This window comes from Ornithodoros turicata, chromosome 2 (assembly GCF_037126465.1).
Source record: "Ornithodoros turicata isolate Travis chromosome 2, ASM3712646v1, whole genome shotgun sequence".
NCBI classification, from domain to species: Eukaryota; Metazoa; Arthropoda; class Arachnida; order Ixodida; family Argasidae; genus Ornithodoros; species Ornithodoros turicata.
The window spans coordinates 61,915,618-61,936,109 of record NC_088202.1 but is presented as its reverse complement, the minus strand read 5'-3'; the positions used below and the strand labels follow the sequence as shown (position 1 = coordinate 61,936,109).

General features: G+C 47.5%; 1 protein-coding gene across 2 annotated transcripts in view; it reads right to left on the bottom strand.

Moving 5' to 3' along the window:
• Window positions 1-20,492, bottom strand: part of LOC135383609 (glutamyl aminopeptidase-like) — an 83,491-nt gene that overhangs the window by 48,493 nt on the left and 14,506 nt on the right. For both annotated transcript variants that reach the window (XM_064613001.1, XM_064613002.1), the window contains exons 4-8: window positions 8,460-8,615; window positions 6,323-6,422; window positions 3,602-3,722; window positions 1,064-1,197; window positions 870-983 (exon numbers count right to left, since the gene is read on the bottom strand). In XM_064613001.1, coding sequence (XP_064469071.1) covers window positions 870-983; window positions 1,064-1,197; window positions 3,602-3,722; window positions 6,323-6,422; window positions 8,460-8,615 — 625 coding nt within the window. The remainder of the gene's footprint in view (window positions 1-869; window positions 984-1,063; window positions 1,198-3,601; window positions 3,723-6,322; window positions 6,423-8,459; window positions 8,616-20,492) is intronic.

The following is a 20,492-nucleotide window of genomic DNA, read 5'->3' as shown; positions in this document are numbered from 1 at the left end:
TTTATGAACTAAACCCGAACCGAAGCGTAAACATTTTTTTCTCTCCCCTTGAACGAACCGGAACTGAACCAAAAAAATATGATGCGGTAACCGGTTCGGCAGACCCTAAAAATGTCTATACCTTCCCACTCGACTGCCGCCCACCACCTCCCTGTATCGTTCGGAATCTTGCCGAATTCATAGAGCGGATATAACAAATTGATAAACCAAGAAGTGGTGAGTCCATGCACCTACTACAGCCTCACCTCGAAAAGGTTCACGACATCCCTGTACATTTTTGTGACTCGAGGTGTAAAAATAAGATGTGCTAACCGCCTAACCAAGAGACGCGACCTCTCTTTTTCTTTAGAAATTGGTGATAGCTTTTTGAACTGGAGTTCCATGGTATGCTGTACGCCATTTCCCAGCACTTTTCGGTACAGTATAAAGGATGATCTGCTGTGAAATGCATGGTTCTTTGTAGCTATGAAGTGTAGAGGCGAGTGTGTGAGAGGAAGGAAGGAGGAGCAAGCGATCGCAGGAACCTGATGTTACCTCTCACATGTGGTACATTGATTAGCGTAATACACGTAAACCGGTTCGAATCGATTAATATTGGTTCAAGTAATATTGGTTATTTTGGTTGCGCTGAACCCGAACCGAACCGATAACCTTGAACCGGAACTTGAACCGAACCCCAAAAAATCACGGTTTCGAGCCCTGGTTGCGACATCGAACAGACTTCGTTCTCATAAACTTTCCTTCTTTATTGGTCAACCTGCAGTAACTTTACGTCACACTGAGTGACGACAGAACAAAACTTCCGGTTTATCCTACAGTAGCTCATACAAACGTGGTGTATTTCTAGTTTCACGACTGGCAGTACTCACATAATTTTGATTAGGCAAAATCTCTTCAGCTGCAAGAACACCGAGGTAGCGAGGCAAGGACACTACAACCCAGGAATCCGTCCATGTCTTTGTAGTGATCAGGCTTCCCAACCACTATTCCAGAACAAGAGTAAGTTGTACAGAAAGATAAGCGCGCCGACTTTCCTTTATTAGACAACGTGACACTCGTATACCTGTTGAGCAATGGCGCTCAGTAAAAGTGGCACCGTAATTTCGTCATCGACACCGTAAAGGGCATGCTCCCTAAACACAATGAGTCCCCGCGTGCTCTCCACGGCTGAGGGCCGCCGAACTGACGAAGCTATGTCTGCAAAAGGAGCGTTCGTCAATAAAGTAATCAATCACTGAAAATATGCTGAGCTGCTTCGCCTTGCGGCATTCGGCTAATTAGGCAATGACACATATATGACAGTTAGATTTGGAATGCCTTTCTTCTTAGAGTGACAGTGAACGGGACGAGTACATTTACGTAAACCAAGAAATTTGTAAGAACTTTTCATAACTTGGAAACAATGTTACCTGCGGTTCTCAAAAATGTGTTCGAGTCACTATAAATATTGCGAAAAACGCATTATCACTTATAACGGAGAATGCACCGGACACGTTGTCCGATGTCTATATGTGGAAGCGGAGGGGGCGACATCACACATTCCGAGCTGAAGTCTGTAACCCCTTGCGACACCCCGGATTTGTCCTAATATCCATATTTTGAATACAGTGCAGAAACACGGAATACCTTTTTGGGCACACAGGTGCCAATTTGAGATACATGACAAGGCAATCAGTCAATCGATCTATCAATATCAATGAAAATCAGTTTCTGGAATCAGCTTGCCGAAAAGTAACAAGAGAGCCCTACTGCCAGCGCCAATGTTCCCAACGTTGTCAACTAAATGCCGCCAGGCGATATGTTTCACAGAATGTTAAAGAGCGTAAAACGATTGGGCTGTTTGGTGATCCATTTAGATAAAACCGCGAACGTTTATAGAAACCCGCACAATGCCTCACATTCCTAAGGAAAAGCATGAGGAACATGCACTGGGAACGCGTACACACACGTCGTGAACCAGGGGCGTATCCAGAACCACGCTTTGGGGGTGGTGGCGGACCCTATGTCGAAGCCCGTAACTCGGGAGGGGAGAGGGGAAACTAATGTATAACCTGCTGTTTTTTTGGAGGGCGATCGCCCCGCACACCCTGGATACGTCACTGTCGTCAACATCATACGGTGACGTAGATCGGAGACAATAGAGAGTTTTAGTACATCGTACGCTATCGCCTTTGCGTGCGTAAAGGATAGCGTTAGTGGTTCTGCGCACTGCGCGAACCTCTCCTTCTGTTATGGGCGTGCGCAGAACCACCAACCCTATCCCTTACGCACGCAAAGGCGATAGCGTACGATGTACTAAAACTCTCTAATCAAGCTGTGCAAAAGACGCCAGTCGGTTTTGAAGGAGTGCACCAGTCAGTGCGCATCCCATTTGTTATTGTTGATGTAGCCAGTCGTTAAATATAATAATAACAATAATAATGTTTTATTGGTGTCCAAGAACGGTCGTGACGACCCTAATGTTGGCGCACACAAATACAATACAATGCACTGTAAAGAGACAGAATACACATAAATACAATAACACAACATGCAAATACAGATAATATGAGTAGAAAGGCAGCAGTCGAGCGCGTAGGTTAGTTGCTCATTGGTTGTAAACCCAGCGCAACTAGTTACAAATGTGGAAGAGAACCCTTAATATTTTTAATAAGCAAAAGTGAGGTAAAACGACCCGGGCCGACATCTGGCGGCAAATAATCTTCAATTCGTCAAGCAACAGTGATCTATGTGCCTAGCTGACCGGCTATGTAGCCAACACGTGGCCAAAGTGTTTCCTTTGAGACACAGTGTTGCCTCCATGCAATGTAGTTTTGCCGCAGTACGTACTTGAGGAGCAGAGAGCAGTTGTTGACCACGTCGACTCAGTGTTGCCAGTTATTTTGAATTTTAGCGTTCTGAAAACGATGTGTGCAATTTGACAAAAATCGCGACGCAAGAGACCTCCTGAGCTTGCTCCTCTACTGCTTTCCAGAGCGTCTTTCCGTGACAATGGAGTTTTCATATTCTTCAACAACCATGTGTCCCGTTCGAGCGACATTTTGGATGTCTTAAATCTGATGCTATAACTAAGACGGTATATCTTAGTACTGTGTACTCGTTAAAAGCGGAACGTATAGGGTGTTGCGTTGCGAAAGCATTAGTAGTCGAGTTAATTTGGTAGTAATTAGATGATTTTTTGTTGCAAGACGACTATGATAACAACACGTACGAGTGAGCCACACACATAGGTTTAACATCATTTTCTAATGCGGCATGCACGTTTTGCTCTCCATGATGCAACGGCGACATTGAGGAACGGAAATGCGGGAGGTGTCCGGTTCACTTGGCTGCGGCGCATACGCTACATTTATGCGTTTGGTCTTACCCCAGCACATTAGAGCTGCGTATGCCCCACAGCCAGGAAAACCGAAGACATCCCGTTGCATGCGCTGTTCAGGATACTCTTGACTCGCTGCTCCATGTACGGAAAACCCATCCTGTGCGTGAACTTTTACGCTTCCCCATCGCACGCGCAGTTCCACGCAGTGAAATACGCACAGCTTGGTAAGTCCTCTTTACAGAATGTGATGAAAATGAATATCATGCAACGTGCTCATACCAAGTTTGGCCACTCCAGCTGTTGTGCCGAACAAGTTGCTGAAGAAGTGTACACCATGAACTGCTATGTCCAATAGGCGACCTGTTGCTTTCTCTTGATGCGGCGGGAACCAAATCGTTACCTAAGGTGAAAGAACAATAAAATAAAGAATTATCTCAAACTAATGTTGCAATTATCCTGCAGCCATGATGTTCTTTGTAGCCGTTGCTTCCTCAGGCTGCGCTAACTGTCCCCCTCTTGACTTTGGCATTCCCTTACTGAGTTTCCGAACTACCTCTGATTCCTTAAGAACAAATCAGTAGCTGATGTGCTTTGGATCACGGAAAGACTATAGTTCGTTTCCAACATAACGAGATTTTCCTGAACACAACTGCACAACTGACACAAGTTTTCGATTAATCATACCTGCCTAGAACGAGCGTTGAGAAAAAAAAAGAAAAAAAAACAGTACATTTGCTTTGTCTCGGAGATACCTACACGATGACGTCATCACGTGGAGCCTATTTTGTAGTCATAATGCAGTACATAATGGATGGATACATAATAGGCTCTGCCTCCCGTTATCAACAAATGTCATCAACGTTGTCATTGGGGATGATGGTTGGCTAGCAGCATGCTATATGTGGTGAAGATACAGCCCTATCAGATCGCCGCGAAAGCCACGAACGACAAGAATGCCGGACAACTTGTCACGTCCATACAACAATCCGCGAGAACCGGGCAAGCCGAGATGGCGCCGAACAACGCGACGCGAGAGTAGAGATTGCTTCTACTTTTGACGGGAGCGCCGGGAAAGTCACGAGTCAAGACCAATGAGCGCGCTCCACGAGCGAGAACACTGGGGAGGGCAGCGGAGTGAACAACAAACATGGCGGACGCGTTGCCTGGTCTACGAAATTATAATCAAGGGTCTAAGGTAGCGCTATGTCGTGCGAAAGCAAACGCAAGAGGAGCGGAAACGTAAATATGAAGACCGCATCACAGCAGCTGCTGAGAGAAGACGAGGAAGTGTCGACTATGTTGAGACGTCTGTTGCTCGCAGCGGGCATCGCTATTCAGGTTGCTGTATAAAACGCAATAAATAGTGTTCTGCAATAGTTATCGATTCATCATAACGACATTATACGTATTACACGTGAGGAACTCGAGTACATTTAGAAGAATGAAACGGATCAATTTTTGAAGTGGAGGACGGCTGTGCCGGCATTCCCGACATTCCGAGGATAGTGTGGACGAGAGGGTCGCAAAAGCCGTAAAAACGGTGAATGAGTTCGCGGCTTTCGAATTCGAGTTCGCGCCGTTCGAATCGCCGTTTGGAGCCGACACAGTCGGCGGGCTAGCTTTGTAGAGTTCATGGCCCCTTTAATACGATTCTCGTGGAACTAAAATTGCATTCCAGTTTTTTTGCACCGACTGATGCATGACGAATGTCCTTGTTTCTATACCCGCCTGCACTGCACCTGCCCAGTGGGGTGCAGTTTGCACAGAACAGGAGTTTCCGGCCCTTCCTAAAGGTAGGCTGGGGCTCGGTTGACGGTGGAGCGTTGTAGGTAGAGCAGAATCGAAACCCTTTCTTCAACTGATTATTAACAACTGATTAACTGATTATTATTAAACAAGCTGGGTAGAGTGAGGTAGAAGGTGAGAAGATAACAAGGTGGCTAGGACGGGCCAAGTAGTGACACGGACGACTGCTGCAAATTCTCAACTGGTGGATTATTCATAGAAACTGATGTTTCCATAGGTTCCTTATCACGTGATGTATGAGGAAAAAAAACATACACACAATGGAACCGACAAGGGCAGAAGGCCCTCCTCTCTCCAGATAACGCACGCGGCTATCTTGCACCTATCATCTCTCCTGTTGTGGCATGATGTGTTCTTCCCGGTTGCCAGTCGGTGTAAAACCTGGCGTCTATAAAAACTGTTCCTATCAATAAACCACGAGTTGAGAGTTTGCAGTCGTCCGTGTGACCACTTTGCTCGTCCTAACCACCCTGTTGTCTTCGTCTCACCTGCTGCAACTTCCAGGGAGTGATGTGCTGTGCTCGAAGAGAAGAGTCCGCGTTAGGAGGCAAAACTGTAATCGTGCACACACGCTGTACAGTGCGCGCTATATCCTCCCAACACTGGGTGCCTCTCCCAAGATGAACTTCGCCAAGGTCATTTAAAGGGCTTAGGAGAATTAGGAGGAGCATAACCGGTAGCGTGTCACATGACGTCACGGCTGAACGACCTTCCTCACCGTGCTCTAGTGTTGTCCCGTCCCCAGCGTGTTGCCAACGCCACATGACTGGCAGCCTTGTTTACGGTGCATAAGAAGGGAAGGAGGAAGAAACGTACTCATTTCATTCTTCGAGAGCCCCTCGCCCTTCGATTATTTCAGTTTGCGACAACTATATCACAGGAGGCTATGGGACGTGAACCGCGATTCATGTCACTTACATTAGGCGCGACAAATAAGGCTCATGTCGATGACATGGACGAAAACGGGATTCCGAACGAATTTAGCTCGTATTCAGGCTGTTTGGGCAGCGCCAAAAACCACAAAACACGCTGTCTGCAAAATATCTATGGCCAAACTCACCATATAATAAACGGCTGTGCACCCATTTTTTTCTCTACAGTTAATACGTTTGAAGAGCTACGTAACCTTGCATGCAGAAGGTATACCAATGTACCACATTCCTGACATAGTCAGACAGTCCGGCGCATGCTTACCTTTCCTTTTGTTTTATTTTTATACGGTGATATAAACCAGGCTAAATTGGACACCAGCATACTAGGCGTGTCTGCATACATATCAGCAATCAGATTTTCCCTGCAAAAAATGAAAAGAGGTGGTCAATGGGCAACCACGCCTTTTATTCCGACAGATATGCGCGAAAACTAAACGTGCCGCGAAGACACAGCCTGACGAATAACCTGCTACGTTACTCAGTGATACACGACGGGTTACCCTGTAATATTTCCCCAAATTCAACAGTGCATGACATGCGCAGCAAATATACAGTGTTGTTGTTGTTCGAAGGTTGTGTTTTGAGGGTTTGTTTCGAAAAGTGACTACGAAGATGCTGAGCGCGAGTCACGTCGCATGTATTCCACTTCCCCTTAGAAGCACACATTACTGCGCACTTATGCCTTGGAGAACTGTCGTCCAAACGAGGGTTGAACAGAAACCAGCTTCTCGCACATGTCTGTGCTTGGGGAGGCGATCTATTCGGCACGTGCACTATTTTTAACATGTATATGTTTTATTTAACAATTCGGGGTTTTTACAAGTGAGTAGTTGTTTTGGCTTTCTGGTTAGCACATGGATGAATTCTGACTAGCACATAAGGAGTCTTCTGGAGTTAATGAACGGCTCAGTGACATTTCACTGCGCGGCCTGTTAGACCTGACTTCAACCAAAATGACAAAACGAAACTTCGTCGTTAAATATTCCTCCAAGTGGCGGAGTACACGGCAGTACGTTATTTCACTGACTAGAATTTCACTGAATTTCCACTGGTTCATTCGCCACCACACAGTAAATCTTTTTACACTTTTTTGTGCAAATTGCTTGTCCCATTACGCACACCTTTTTGGTGTTGCCCTTACACCCGAGTGAATGGCGTTTTCTAAAGTACCCCTTTTTTAGGTGTATTCGTCATACAACACTCTTATAATGGGCGTTTAAAAACAAAGACACCCTTAGAAGGGAAGTATTCTATTGAAAACACCTTTTAGGATGGAGTTGTTCTCTGGCAAATACTCCCTTTCACAGCTAGTGTAACACAAGCTCCAGCGGCAGCATGCCGAGACACATTTGCTCCCATGGCAAGCACTACCCTCAACACGGCAGTTCTAGCCGTGGTTCCGTCCTACAACCTAAACCGGAGCGGAATGCGTCACAGGCACGCCTCGTTAGCTTGGTAACACTGTGGGACCAGCGTCAGTGCAGATGAAGCCTATATATTAGCGTATCGGATGGATCATATACTGAAATACAATTTGTTACCCACGTTTGTTAAGTGGAGTGGAGCGGAACACGTTTGTAACGGTGACGGAAATGCGTTTTTGTAATTAACACGTATGCCTGCAACGAGTCAGATACCAGCTAGATTCCTAACGTCCTTCCTGGTCAAATACTGTGTTTTTTTAACTCAGGGTATCGTCTGTAATGTGCAAACTTGCTGAGCGGAGCTGTGAAACCAGCCTAATTTTTCTGCCATCAATTAAAACATCAATTTTAACACCGCATTCCCAGTTCGAATGTGGTGTAAAAAGGTGAATTGCACGTGAACACCTTTTTCGACACCTCACTTTACCCCGTTAATGATTGACATTGGATAAAATGTGGTGTATGTTGATATTACACCTTTAGTAATCCTCTTCCTGCACGTTTTGCTTCAGTCTGCGGGATAGTCTGTTTTGAGGGAATAAAGGCTAAGGCGAGTAAAGGTTGTTTAAAAAATTATTTACTCTGTATATCCCGCCCTTCGCCAATCTCTTCGTACACTCTTCCCCGTTACTTCGTTTGTTCCCCATACTGCCTGCGCCTGTAATCTTTGCAAAATATCAGTTGGTTTGACGTTCTGCTTCACAACGAAGTTGATTATGCTTCACTGTTCCACAGCTAGAGACACACCGCTCGCCACTATAATAGCTGCCCTGCTGCACGTGCCGCTGACCCGAGAAGAATTGACAGCAGGTTCAGGAAGTTTTTTTTTTTTTGTCTTTGTTTTTTCAGTTGCATTTACCCAATGGTTTTTCCCGAGCAAAAGCCTCGGTCAACCTTGAACGACCCTTTATAACTGAACATTTTGAAAAAATCATTATTACGATTTTTATACTGCATAAGTAGGTAGCGACTTACCTTTTCACTGTTTTTAATAACTGGCTGTTTGATATAGACGCGACCGAGTTCGGTCGCACAATGGAGATATTGAACGGCGTCTTGAAGCGGATCCCGTCAAAGCAGGGGAATACCATACGAGCTCCATTTGGCTTCAACGACGTGGTGTAGACTCCACTACGACAGAAAAGCAAATTCTTTTTTCTTTTTGTTCGTTTTCACAATCAACAACCCAGCACTGTAGTTAGCAACACATGTTTTCTTATTCAACGGCAGACAGTTCGAGGCTCGCCCAGAACGCAACAACAGTGCTGTAGAGTAGAAATTGCTTACGCACGTCGCTTCCCGTTAAGTACACGCTTTTAAAAGCTGGTCTTCAATCATGCCGTCTGTGGCTTACGGGGACCCGTGGGCAGGTATTCCACTTTGTAAACGATGAGGAAATAGCAGAAATTTTACCAGAAAATAACTCCCTTTCAGGGGAGCCCACCAGCTAGAGCCTACACTTAATCACATAATCAGGCCTAACTACAACACCGTCCCTCGTGGCATTTATTTCGTGGCTCTTCATTGTCCTTTGTCGCCTCTGTCTCCTACAAGTCTTGAAAGGTCACCAGATCGTTAGACGCCAATCGTGTGGCCAGCGAGCCGGCGCCACGGGCAGGGACTGAAACCGGTACGGAACCGAAAGTCGAAAACAGCTTGGAACTCCTTTTTTTTTCTCAAGAACCGTAAGCGAAACGTGACCGTAATTCACCATCGGCAATTAACCGAAACCGTAACTTGACCCGAAAAATTCACTGGCGATTTAGCGTGTGACGGCGACGAAGACGTGCCTCTGCTGCCACGCGCTACGGCTCTGGCACGGCAGTTCTACCGGCACCGTCCTAGCGTGAGGCCACGCACATCTGCCCGCTGGGACATTCCATCATCGCCGGTCAGGACTCATGTATAGGAAGACCACCTCCTCTACATTTGGTGACCCGAACAAAGAACACCTTGTTCGGCGTAATTCGGCCCCTCCCCATCCCAAATTTTCCAACGACCAGCGAATCACTCCAGAAGCCACCTCCGAAGGTACGGTGCATCGTTCTACCGAGGAACAGCTAGGCGACGACGTCAATTCACCGCGGCTCCACTCACCGCAACGCCCGGCCGCGCAACACCATGGTTCTACCCAGCTCGCTCATCTACTCAGCTCACATAGCCATGGTCTCTCACTATGCGTCACGTCGCCATATGCTTCGCGATGGCACTCCTCGGGCTTTCACCAGCGGCACCTTCACGAGCATCACGCTCCCATACCGGTCGCGGTACGCCGCTGGCGGCTGCATGACCCCATCCCCATCGTCATGCCATTCCCAAGAACCCTGCCCGCCTTGCCTTCCCACCAGGCTTCGATACAGAGTGCTGGCAGCCCATCCAATGGCGCTCAAGAGGCACCGGGACCAACGTTCCACCGGGGACTCGCACGGAGGCCACCGAGTTCTACTCCCGGTCTTCCCGTGCTTCGCGATGGTCCTCCCCGGCACTCTCCTTGGCGACAGTACGAGCTCACCGCTCACGAACCGGTCGCGGTTCTGTCGCCCCATCCTGCGTTACGTCCTGCCTACCTGCCTACTCTGCTCTCCACTTCGGCCCGCCCCTGGAACCCTCCCGGCCAGCTCTTGTCCGCACTGTTCATCCCGCCACTTCTGCCCACTCAGCACAAGACGCAAGACCAGCCGTCCCTGTTCCACGTGTCGCCCGTCTTCCTCCTCTTCATGTACCGACGCGGACCCCAACCGCTAGCTCTACATCGCTCCGCGTCTGAGGGGGGAGTGATGTGGCGGCCCGTGTGTGATGACGAAGACGTGCCTCTGCTGCCACGCGCTACGGCTCTGGCACGGCAGTTCTACCGGCACCGTCCTAGCGTGAGGCCACGCACATCTGCCCGCTGGGACATTCCATCATCGCCGGTCAGGACTCATGTAGAGGAAGACCACCTCCTCTACAAGCGGTAAATGTGAGACAAATGCGTTAGCATTAACCAGTCCGTAACCAGTCTTTTCCAGTCCGTATTTGACTTCCAGGTATTCACTTCCGGTTTAAACCCAACTTTCGGTTGTTCACTTCCAGTCTAAACCCGACTTCCGGTTGTCCACACCCCGTCCATACTTGACATTCGGTATGCATTTCTGGCTCAACTCGACTTCCGGTTCTCCGCTTCCGGTCTAATCTGACTTCTGGTTGTTCAGTGTGACACTTCCAATTACTATATGTATGTCCATTTAATTAACCTTAAATTAGCCTCAATTACTTTCAGTTACACTCTAATTACCCTTTAATTAATTTAGGTAACCGCAGGGTACATGGGTAATCTTGAATTCCCTTAATTACCTTCAATGACAGTTACTTGCTTGAATTATTCTCAATTCCCCTTTAGCTGACGTTAATTACTTTTAATTACATTTAAGTGCCTCCTGTATAACCTGCGGTTAGCTTCGGTATTCTTTAATTTCTTCTAATGTTTCTCTTAATTACATACATCTTACATTCACCACCTTTAAACTCAACTTTCTTGCTTGAATTGCCTTTAATTACCTTCAATTACTCTTTCCTCTTACTCTTAATTACCTTCGACTACTTCAATTTCAAATGATTTGCCTCCCCCACACGCGAACACACAAATGCATGCATGCATATATATACAGGGTGTTCCATTTAAGATTGACCCCACCTTTAAAAAATAATGATATAATAATAATCATCGCAGAAGAATGAAACCAAGTGCATAGTGTTACCAGTGACCTGGAGCATTTAATAGTATTTTTGTCGCGCAATTAACTGATTAATTAATTAATTTAATTTTCTAACTTTTTAATTAGGAGGATCACACCGGAGATGTCAACTGTGAAGTTGTGGGCGTTGACATGAGAAAGCGAATGCAGTGTGTTGGAACTCTCTAGCTTATACGAGTCTTTTTTTTCCGGGCCAGCAGAAAGGGCCCGGAGTTGCGAAACTACGACGGAATCAGTTTCCGTCGCACGAAAAGAGCGCTTCGTTGCAGCGCTTTCTCACTGCCGCTTGACGAACAAGCATTGATGCCGTCCGTTCCGCCGATGCTGTTATCTGTCACGGGTGCGGGGACACCAGCAAGGTCACTGCGGCGCTTTATCTCTTGACTCTTTGGTTTTTAGGCGTGAAACGACACAAAACACGGGAAGCGGAAGATATCTGCTCACGGCTTACCTTGAACCACGAGCGCGTGATTATTAAATCAATAAGAAAGAAAGAAAAGCTGTGGGCTATCACTGTGCCGACATTCTTTGTTGAACGCTCTGAGGGACAAACAATGCCATACTCCAACGAACAGAAAGCGGACATGGTCATTGCCCTAGGTGCTGCAGGGGGCAAAAAGAAAAAGGCAGTCAAGATATTTCAGAGGTGGCACCCTGGCACAAGACCACACCCATCGACTATTGTCCGTCAATACGAGGCGCTGAAGCAATATGGCAGGTTCATCAAGGAGCGATGTAGGCCAGCGGAACTGTCAGACGATGTTCGCATCAACATCTTGGCATTTCTTGAGGTCTACCCTGAAGCTAGCCTCGGCGAGGCGAGCAGGCAGACAGACGTCCCGTTGTCTGCGGTGTTTAGAGTGGTAAAAGAAGCAGGCCTCCATCCATACCACATACAACTTCACCAAAGGTTGGAACAAAAGGACTTTGAAAGCTGGTTGAACTACGTCAACTGGCTTTTGCAGATCGTCGATGAGAACCCCCAATTTCTAAGAAATGTCATATGGACTGACGAGGCAAATTTCTCTCGTGAGGCACAGGTGAACTTGCATAACGCGCATTACTGGAGCGCTACTAATCCGCACTGGCTTGGAAGGACGCGCCACCAGTATAAGTGGTCGCCCAACGTGTGGTGCGGTATCTGCGACGGAGCTCTCATTGGCCCCGTCTTCCTTGATGGGACACTGACCGCGGTGACGTACCTCAATGAGATTCTATTAGGCACCGTGGAAGAGTTCTGCGCCAACCTTCCACTGGCACGGCTTGGCAAGCTGCGGTTTCAGCACGATGGCGCACCCGCCCACAACTCTAGCCAAGCTCGTGCCTATCTCGACAGGGCATTTCCTAGCCGATGGATAGGAAGGTACGGGCCTGTGTCGTGGCCTGCGAGGTCTCCAGACCTGACACCGTTAGATTTCTTTCTGTGGGGATATCTGAAAGATCACGTGTACGACCAGGAGACAACAACACCTGACGCCCTTAAGGCGAGGATCACGGAAGTGTGCCGTGGAATCCCCGCGGCCACGTTGCGGAGGGCAACGGACAATTAAGAGATGCATGTTTTGTGTGGCTGAGGAAGGCCATCTTTTCGAACACCTGCTCTGAATGTACATAGTATTGTTTCGGTCATGTTAAAATACCTGTGCAATGTTCTGTAAAATAAGTTGAATGAAAAAGAAGGCACACTATTTTTATCTACTCGTTTAATTCTTTGTTTGCTTGAACAAACTTCGTTGCCAGTTTGAAAAAAAAAAAGACGATGGCTTGGTTAATAGCGTTTCCTGCTTCCATTCCCAAGGTCGCGTGCTCTGAACGCGGGCGGAGACGCAAGCAATTTGTTTGAAGGCACGGATTGTTTAGGCATGCCGTCTCCTGGTGTGACTTACATACGATCTTCCGTGTGTAAGATTCCACCCACGTTAGAGAACTCCAAGTGGGCAAAATTAATTCACAGGCAGACTACCGTGGCGTCGGTCATGATCACCGTTGTCTCCCCTATAGTCATAAACCCCCCAATTATTACTGTTATTATTTACATGCTCGCTTGCTTCCTTCCTTTCTTGTTTGCCCTGTGCAACATCTAGGACAAGCATCGTACCTACTGTCTCTTCGTTGGAAAAGACATAACTTGTGCTACAACTCAGAGAGTGGGTGCAAATGAAAAGGCGTAAAAGAGCGGCTTCATAAATTTCATAGCCCACAGCTTTCCTTTATCATTGATTTAATAATCTCGCGCTCGTGGTTCAAGGTAAGCCGTGAGCAGTTATCTTCCGCTTCCCGTGTATTAATACACGGCAGCACCCAAGTGTGTCGTTTCACGCCTAAAAAACAAAGAATCAAGAGGTAAAGCGCCGCAGTGACCTTGCTGGTGTCCCCGCACCCGTGACAGATAACAGCATCAGCGGAACGGACGGCATCAATGCTTGTTCGTCAAGCGGCCGTGAGAAAGCGCTGCAATCAAGCGCTCTTTTCGCGCGACGGAAACTGATTCCGTCGTTGTTTCGGAACTCCGGGCCCTTTCTGCTGGCCCGGGAAAAAAAGACTCGTATGAGCTAGAGAGTTGCAACATACTGCATTCGCTTTCTCATGTCAACGCCCACAACTTCACAGTTGACATCTCCGGTGTGATCCTCCTAATTAAAAAGTTAGAAAATTAAATTAATTAATTAATCAGTTAATTGCGCGACAAAAAATACTATTAAATGCTCCAGGTCACTGGTAACACTATGCACTTGGTTTCATTCTTCTGCGATGATTCATTATTTTTTAAAGGTGGGGTCAATCTTAAATGGAAAATCCTGTATACATACATACAGCTCTTTCCATTTTGACACTCCTAATGCTAACGAATTAAAAATGTGATATCGGTTACCCGCTCATATGAATCGGTTCAAGCGTGAGCGCGAAGCTGTGGATGCGATATTTGCATCACTTTACAATTCTGATTAGTGGTGTGATACGTGCTTCTGTTAAAGCAGATCTCTTCGTCATGTATTTTTCATTCAGAATTTCTGTAGAGGACATGCCATCAACAGGCTTGGACGCATAATCGTATGACATGTATTTTGCACGTCCCTTATGAGTTATGAACTATATTATTGTGATCATTTGAGATACGAAGGGTTGCACGTTGTTTCTCTCCACACTTATTTGCTTTACCGCTGAACGCACGCAGTTTTTCTTGCCTTGGAGCTTGTTAAACATGTGCGAAATGAATGTGCAGAAGATAATGGAGACTGCAACAAATTATTTTATTGGTAATGTCACAAACGGCAAAAGTGCGTCGAACAAAGAGTTCTCTTTTTTATACCTGGCACTGCACCATCTTTAAAAAAAAAAAAAAAAATATATATATATATATATATATTTTCGCAAAATATATATATATATGTTCATTTTTACCCGTTTGCACTTTTTAGGTCATTTTGCGACATCCACGCAGTTTGGAGACACATACTCAAGAAAACCTAAAAAATACCGGTTTAACTGCTTGTTTACCGGTAACCGCAAGTATTATTGCGTTTCAGTGAATCGTTTTACCCGAACGGTTCGCGAACCGTTTTGTCGCTGCCCAACCACAGGATTCCATTGTGAGTCAGTCCCCCTTCCCGTTGATTCCCCGCAACAGTTTCAGCAAAAACAATTCACGGAAACTGGCTGTTAAACCGGCCCACCCTGTAACCGTAACCGAAATCGATTTCAGGGTTCTGACACTGAACCATAACCGTAAGCGAACCGATATTCGTTTCGATTTCAGTCGCCACCCACAGGGTCTACACATGGGCCATTGTGAAAAGAATTCCGGTTTCTCCTCACTCGTTTGATGAGCTATTCATGCAAATCTTCTCTCACCAGTGAGTTACTAACCCCTACACCGACGTTGGAACAAGCGCGGCTACATGTAATAGCATGTAGCATAATTGCAGTTGCATTTACCTTTTTTTTTTTTTTTGCTTGTAGTTGCCGAAGCACAGAGGGGTGTCTCCAAAAGTTATTGGGGGGGGGGGGGGGTCACAACAGCTTAACGTATCAGTACCGCCATGTTATTACAACTGAAATCGCAAGCCCCCCCCCCCCCCTTTTTTTTTTTTCGAGGGAATGCACAGGTAAAAAGTTATAGGAACGTGTTGCAACATTTTTAGGGGGTGTTTGGGGGTGTAGATTGGGGTCTGGATAAATGTGGCGACAAACTTTCATGAGGTCTATCTTGCTGTAGAGGGCGGTGCCGCGTCTTGTAACCGTGGTAAAGGGGAAGGATCAGGTACAATGAGAAGCTTTAAGGCGGCTGTATAAGTTCATCGGTTTAAGGTTATAGTCGCCACAAGAGCGCCAGTCCCCGGTGTTCTTCGACAACGTACTCTAGTGAGTCCAGCAAGTGGTCGTCCACGCACACGACCACTTTCCGACAATAACGCTGGCTAGGGTACCATAAACTGGACCAGTTCGAATGCAAGAACGCAGTAAAAAAGAACAGGGACAAGAAACAAGCAACACGCAGCATAACTTCGTGCTCACATCTGGTTGGTCGTTACACGTAAATACACTTTATCTAGTGACTACATCAATTTTCGGTGAACATCTTTGCTCGAACTTTGCATATCATCATTCAAAGGCAATGTCTCTTCGTCCCCAGTTCTATGGAAGGGGTGCTCACACGTGAGTACGCAGTTGAGCTGCGTTTTTGTACTTGAAGCAATTGGTGAAGTTGGCTGTGCAACACGAATGGAGAGAATGTGGTCGAACTCGGCTCGCGCTATCTTACGTTTTTCTGGAGTAAGGCGACATGCCCGAGAGAAACCAGGAAGCCCCGGGTGAGAGCAGCGCATTTCCTTGAGTCTGAGGAAGGACAAAACACTGAAGGAACACGGAACGGAGTGGACGACACGGGACTCAAACAAGCGATGGCAAAACGGTATTAGAAAAGGCTGGTTCACATAATGTTAGGTCAGCCGTAAAAAGACATGTCCAACGTTTATTAGAAGCTGGCTACTCCCAACACTCAATACAACATCGCTTCCATCACATTGCCTTTGCAAAATCCATAAGCCATGCCCAACACATACGCCGGCGCCCAGTTGTTATACCCATCAGCGTACCGACAGGGGGGCAGGGGGGGGGGGCGTGGACCCCCCTGGAACTGCAATGTCGGTTGTGAAAATAGTGCACTTTTTAGTCATAGGTCGTAATGATTACAATCAGATATCATAATAGGAACCTCTGAACACCCACACAGTGCACAACGTCCACTTCCAGAAAAAGATGCGGTAGTGGGTGCGGGTTTGCACTCATCCCCCTATAAGCGCCTGCTCTCGCTTGGAAAAAATTCCTGGGAACGCCCATGGTTATACGCCTTTTTCAGGGGTTTTCCCAGTACTTAGGGCAGCTTCTCTTCGCCCAAAACCTCAAGGTCGTCTATTCTGTAAACCAGAAACTCCCAAAATTAACGGGGTTTGTAAGACCCTCGACGAATAACGATTGCAGTGTGAAACACACACACAAATACGTTGACTCTAAAAGCTGTGGCTTACGATATCCCGTGCGGTGCCACATATATAGGACAAACGGGCTGTTGTTTGAACACGTGCATCCGCGAACGTGAAAAGAACGTGACCAATTCATCCCCAACCACCGAAATGGCAAAACACATTTCCTCCTGTCCAGACTGTTCTCCCTCCTTTGTAACCACCACCTCTTCCACCTCTTTACTCCATTGCAGGCAAGTTTTCCCTCGCATTCTTTTAGAATCTTTTGCCATAGCTGCAAACCCCTCAGCGATAAGTCAGCCCTCAATTGCCCTAATGGCGGGCCTCAGTGACCTCCTTAAAGGGACTATGAAACGATTTTTTGGCTCGTTTTCGTCAGAAAGAAAACATTTTTTTTTTAGTCTACAACCAGGATTTTACCTTCGTCATGCGAGGAGTATTCTTGGGAGCGAATTTAAACGGAGTGGCAAAGAGAGTACAGCTGGCGGCGCGCCGTGCTGCTGTGCGGAGACACAGCGAGCAACTTGACGGAACCACGGCATCGTGACGTGTCGTGGTCCCGCCAGGAGCATGCGCCGTAGTGTACCGCGTATGCGTTTATTGGGAGTGGAAATCTCCATGACGGCAGTTTCGGCGCGATGGTCGCAGTCTATCGCTGTCGCATCCTGTGGTTTTCGCCGACATGCAGAGACAATGTTGGATAGTTGGTTGCCCTAATTCACATCCATATTCGCGGGGCATCCAATGTCATATGCTTCCCAGTAACGAGACGGACAGCTTTTGATGGCACGAAGCTGTTGCGGATTGATTTCTTCGTCTTTTTTTTATCGCATTCGTAGAAGACGAGAACAATGAAGGGAAAGTGTGTGTGCTTTATAACGCGTGGAACTCTACGACTGGTTGTTTGTTCTGGGGATTCCATTGCTACCCTGACGAGATAAAAGTTATGAGTAAGTGTCGGACTGGTCTCTCGTCTTTTCTTGAACAATATTACTGGTGCGGAAACCCGGGACGTCTGCTCTGCAACGACAGCTTACAGGATCGAGAGAAATACCAGTTGACCTGTATAGTTCCCACGTCAAGATACCGTCATCAGGCTGCAGCGATGGAACGTCTCAAAGCGAAGAGGAGCGCGCGCCGCACTCAGACTACAATGAAGCGACAGCGGCGTTTCCGGATGTGGACGCCTCGTCACACATACAACTCGTTACTGGATAGACTGGTTGCAAGCGGTAGGGAGCTTAGCCTAGTAGACAAGGAGATCGAGCCCCTTGTTTCGGACGAGCAGGTGGGTCAAGAGCAGGGTTGCGGAATGGCTTGGCAACCCTATTCCATTCCTTTAATTCCATCAATAAAAGAAAAAGGACCGGTAACCGTGCTGGGTAGGCTAGCAGTGCTAGAGGAGACTGACATTACCCAGCACGGATAAAGCACAAAGACAAGGTTATTTCAGGGCACAAGGAGACAGAAACAACCGGGTTGAAACCAAAACTACCACCTGGGCAGCCAGACTACTCCATCCTAATTCCATTCCTGCCAAAAAATGCCTAATTCCATTCCCATTCCATCCCTACGACAGTTTCCGCCGTTCCATTCCAACTCCATTCCAGGCTTTTAGAAATCTGGAATGATTCCGGAATCATTCCAACTCTGGAGTGGCAACTCCGCAACTCTGGTCAAGAGTATGCCACCGTACTAGAATACGAAGACCATGTTATTCGAACAACGGCGGCGTTGAAGGCGAAGACTGAGGACATGAGAGCGTCCACTCGAAGCCCCATGGTAACGTCCACACTTTCAGCGGGCACAAGAACGAACGGTGAGAGGTCCAGCAAGATACGACTATCGAAGGTCTGCAGCTGCAGACTTTCCGGGGATCTTGCTCAAAGGCAACCATTTTGGGAACAGTTTCGAGTGGCTATCCACGATAACAGTGACCTCTTCCGCTGCGAAAAGTTCCACTACTTGAGAACTCTGCTGTCTGCAGCAGCAATTGCTGGGTTACAATCAACGGAGGGATGTTATGAGGATGCGATAGACATATTGACCCGTCGCTTCGAAGATCGCAAGAAAATCGAGCAAGAGCATCTAGGAAAGCTACGGTTGCTCCCTGGAGTATCTTCGTCGAACGATGTTCGTGGACTTAGACGCTTGTATGACCACATGCAAACGCATATACGAGGACTTAAAGCGCTTGGAGTTTCACCGACGACGTATTCCACCTTGCTGGCAGACATCCTACTAAAGACTCTGCCCAACGAGATTACAGTGGACTACTATCGTCGGTCCACCCACGGATCCGGGCACACGCGCGAGGGTCCACGAAGTAGAGGATCTGATAACACGGACACCACTTCACCAGACCCATCTTCTGACCTGGAGAAGATACCGGATTTCCTCAGTCTTGAAGTGGAGAGCAAGTTAGCAGGGAAAGCAAAGCAGGGAAAGAAGTCTTAATGCCAGCCCAAGGAAAGATGAACCCAGTCCAACGCAGCCCAAGAGCCATCAATCCAGAAGAACTCAACCAGCAGCTGCTGTGCTGCACACGGCAGCGAAAACGGAGAAAAGCTGCATCTTCTCTAATGCAGAAGGGTATGAAACTGGTTAACTGCATGGTGTTCGTAGATCTGGAGCAAAAGAAGAAGATACTCGCTTCTGAAGGTCGTTGCTTCAATTGTACTGTCAAGGGCCATCGCGCTAAAGACAGCAAGCGGAAGATTGCTTGTTCGGTTGTGCAAAGGCTGCACGCCATTTCTCTCCGTGACCCTGAGTGGCGTTCAGCTGCAGCAACCAAAACAAAGGCAGTGGACACCACCAGCATGTATACGTCCAGTACCGGCAATGCCGTCGTCCTGCTGCAAACCTTCAGAGCATGGCTTATCCCAGACAACTGGTCCGCCTACGTACGTGGGTTATTCGACGGCGCGAGCCAGAAGAGGTTCATCCGGCAAGATGTCTCGAAGCGAATGAATCTACAAGTGCTCGAAGAGCTAGAAGTGAGGCTTAACACGTTCGGTGAGGCCTCAGAAGTAGCCCGTGCTACTCTCCGCAGAGTGGTTCCAGTACGACTGCGAAGTCAATACGACCAGAGGGAGCACTGCATCGAAGCAGTCGAGATCCCCTTCATCTGGAACGACATCTTGGTGGCTCCTCCAGACGACGCTTTCGTAGCAGCTGTGAAGACAGAAGGCGGACACATCGCTGACGAACTCTTCTTCCCAGGCGTGAAGTCGGAACCCGGTACCGCGCTTCTGATTGCAGCAGACCAAATGTGGAAGCTAATGAAGACCGACGTTAAACGTCCTGCGGCAGATAACGGCTTCGTTGCAATTAACACGCAGCTCGGCTGGACGTTCCAAGGACCAGCCCTCTTTAAGTCTTCACTCGCCCAAGACACGAAAGCCTTGACCTGTGCACTACACGTCGAAGTCGTCACGGACGGAACGCACTCGGACGTAAGGAAGCTCTGGGAGCTAGAAGGCTTGGGGATCACAGATGACACCAATGATTACAGACTGGAAGACGATGCCGCCATGCGGTACTTCGAGAATACGGTAGAAAAGGAGGACGACCGCTACAAAGTCAGTCTACCGTGGAAAACGAGTAGCACTGATCTCGGGGATAATCGAAGGGTGGCGAACGCAGGCTTGAGAGCCTGGTGAAGAAGTTGCGCTCCAACAACAACCGGCTGTTGGACTGCGACGGAGCCATGGGATCGTATCTAAATGAAGGACATGCCGAAGTTGTCCACGAAGTCAAACCTACGTTCTCGGAACATGTATATTACATGC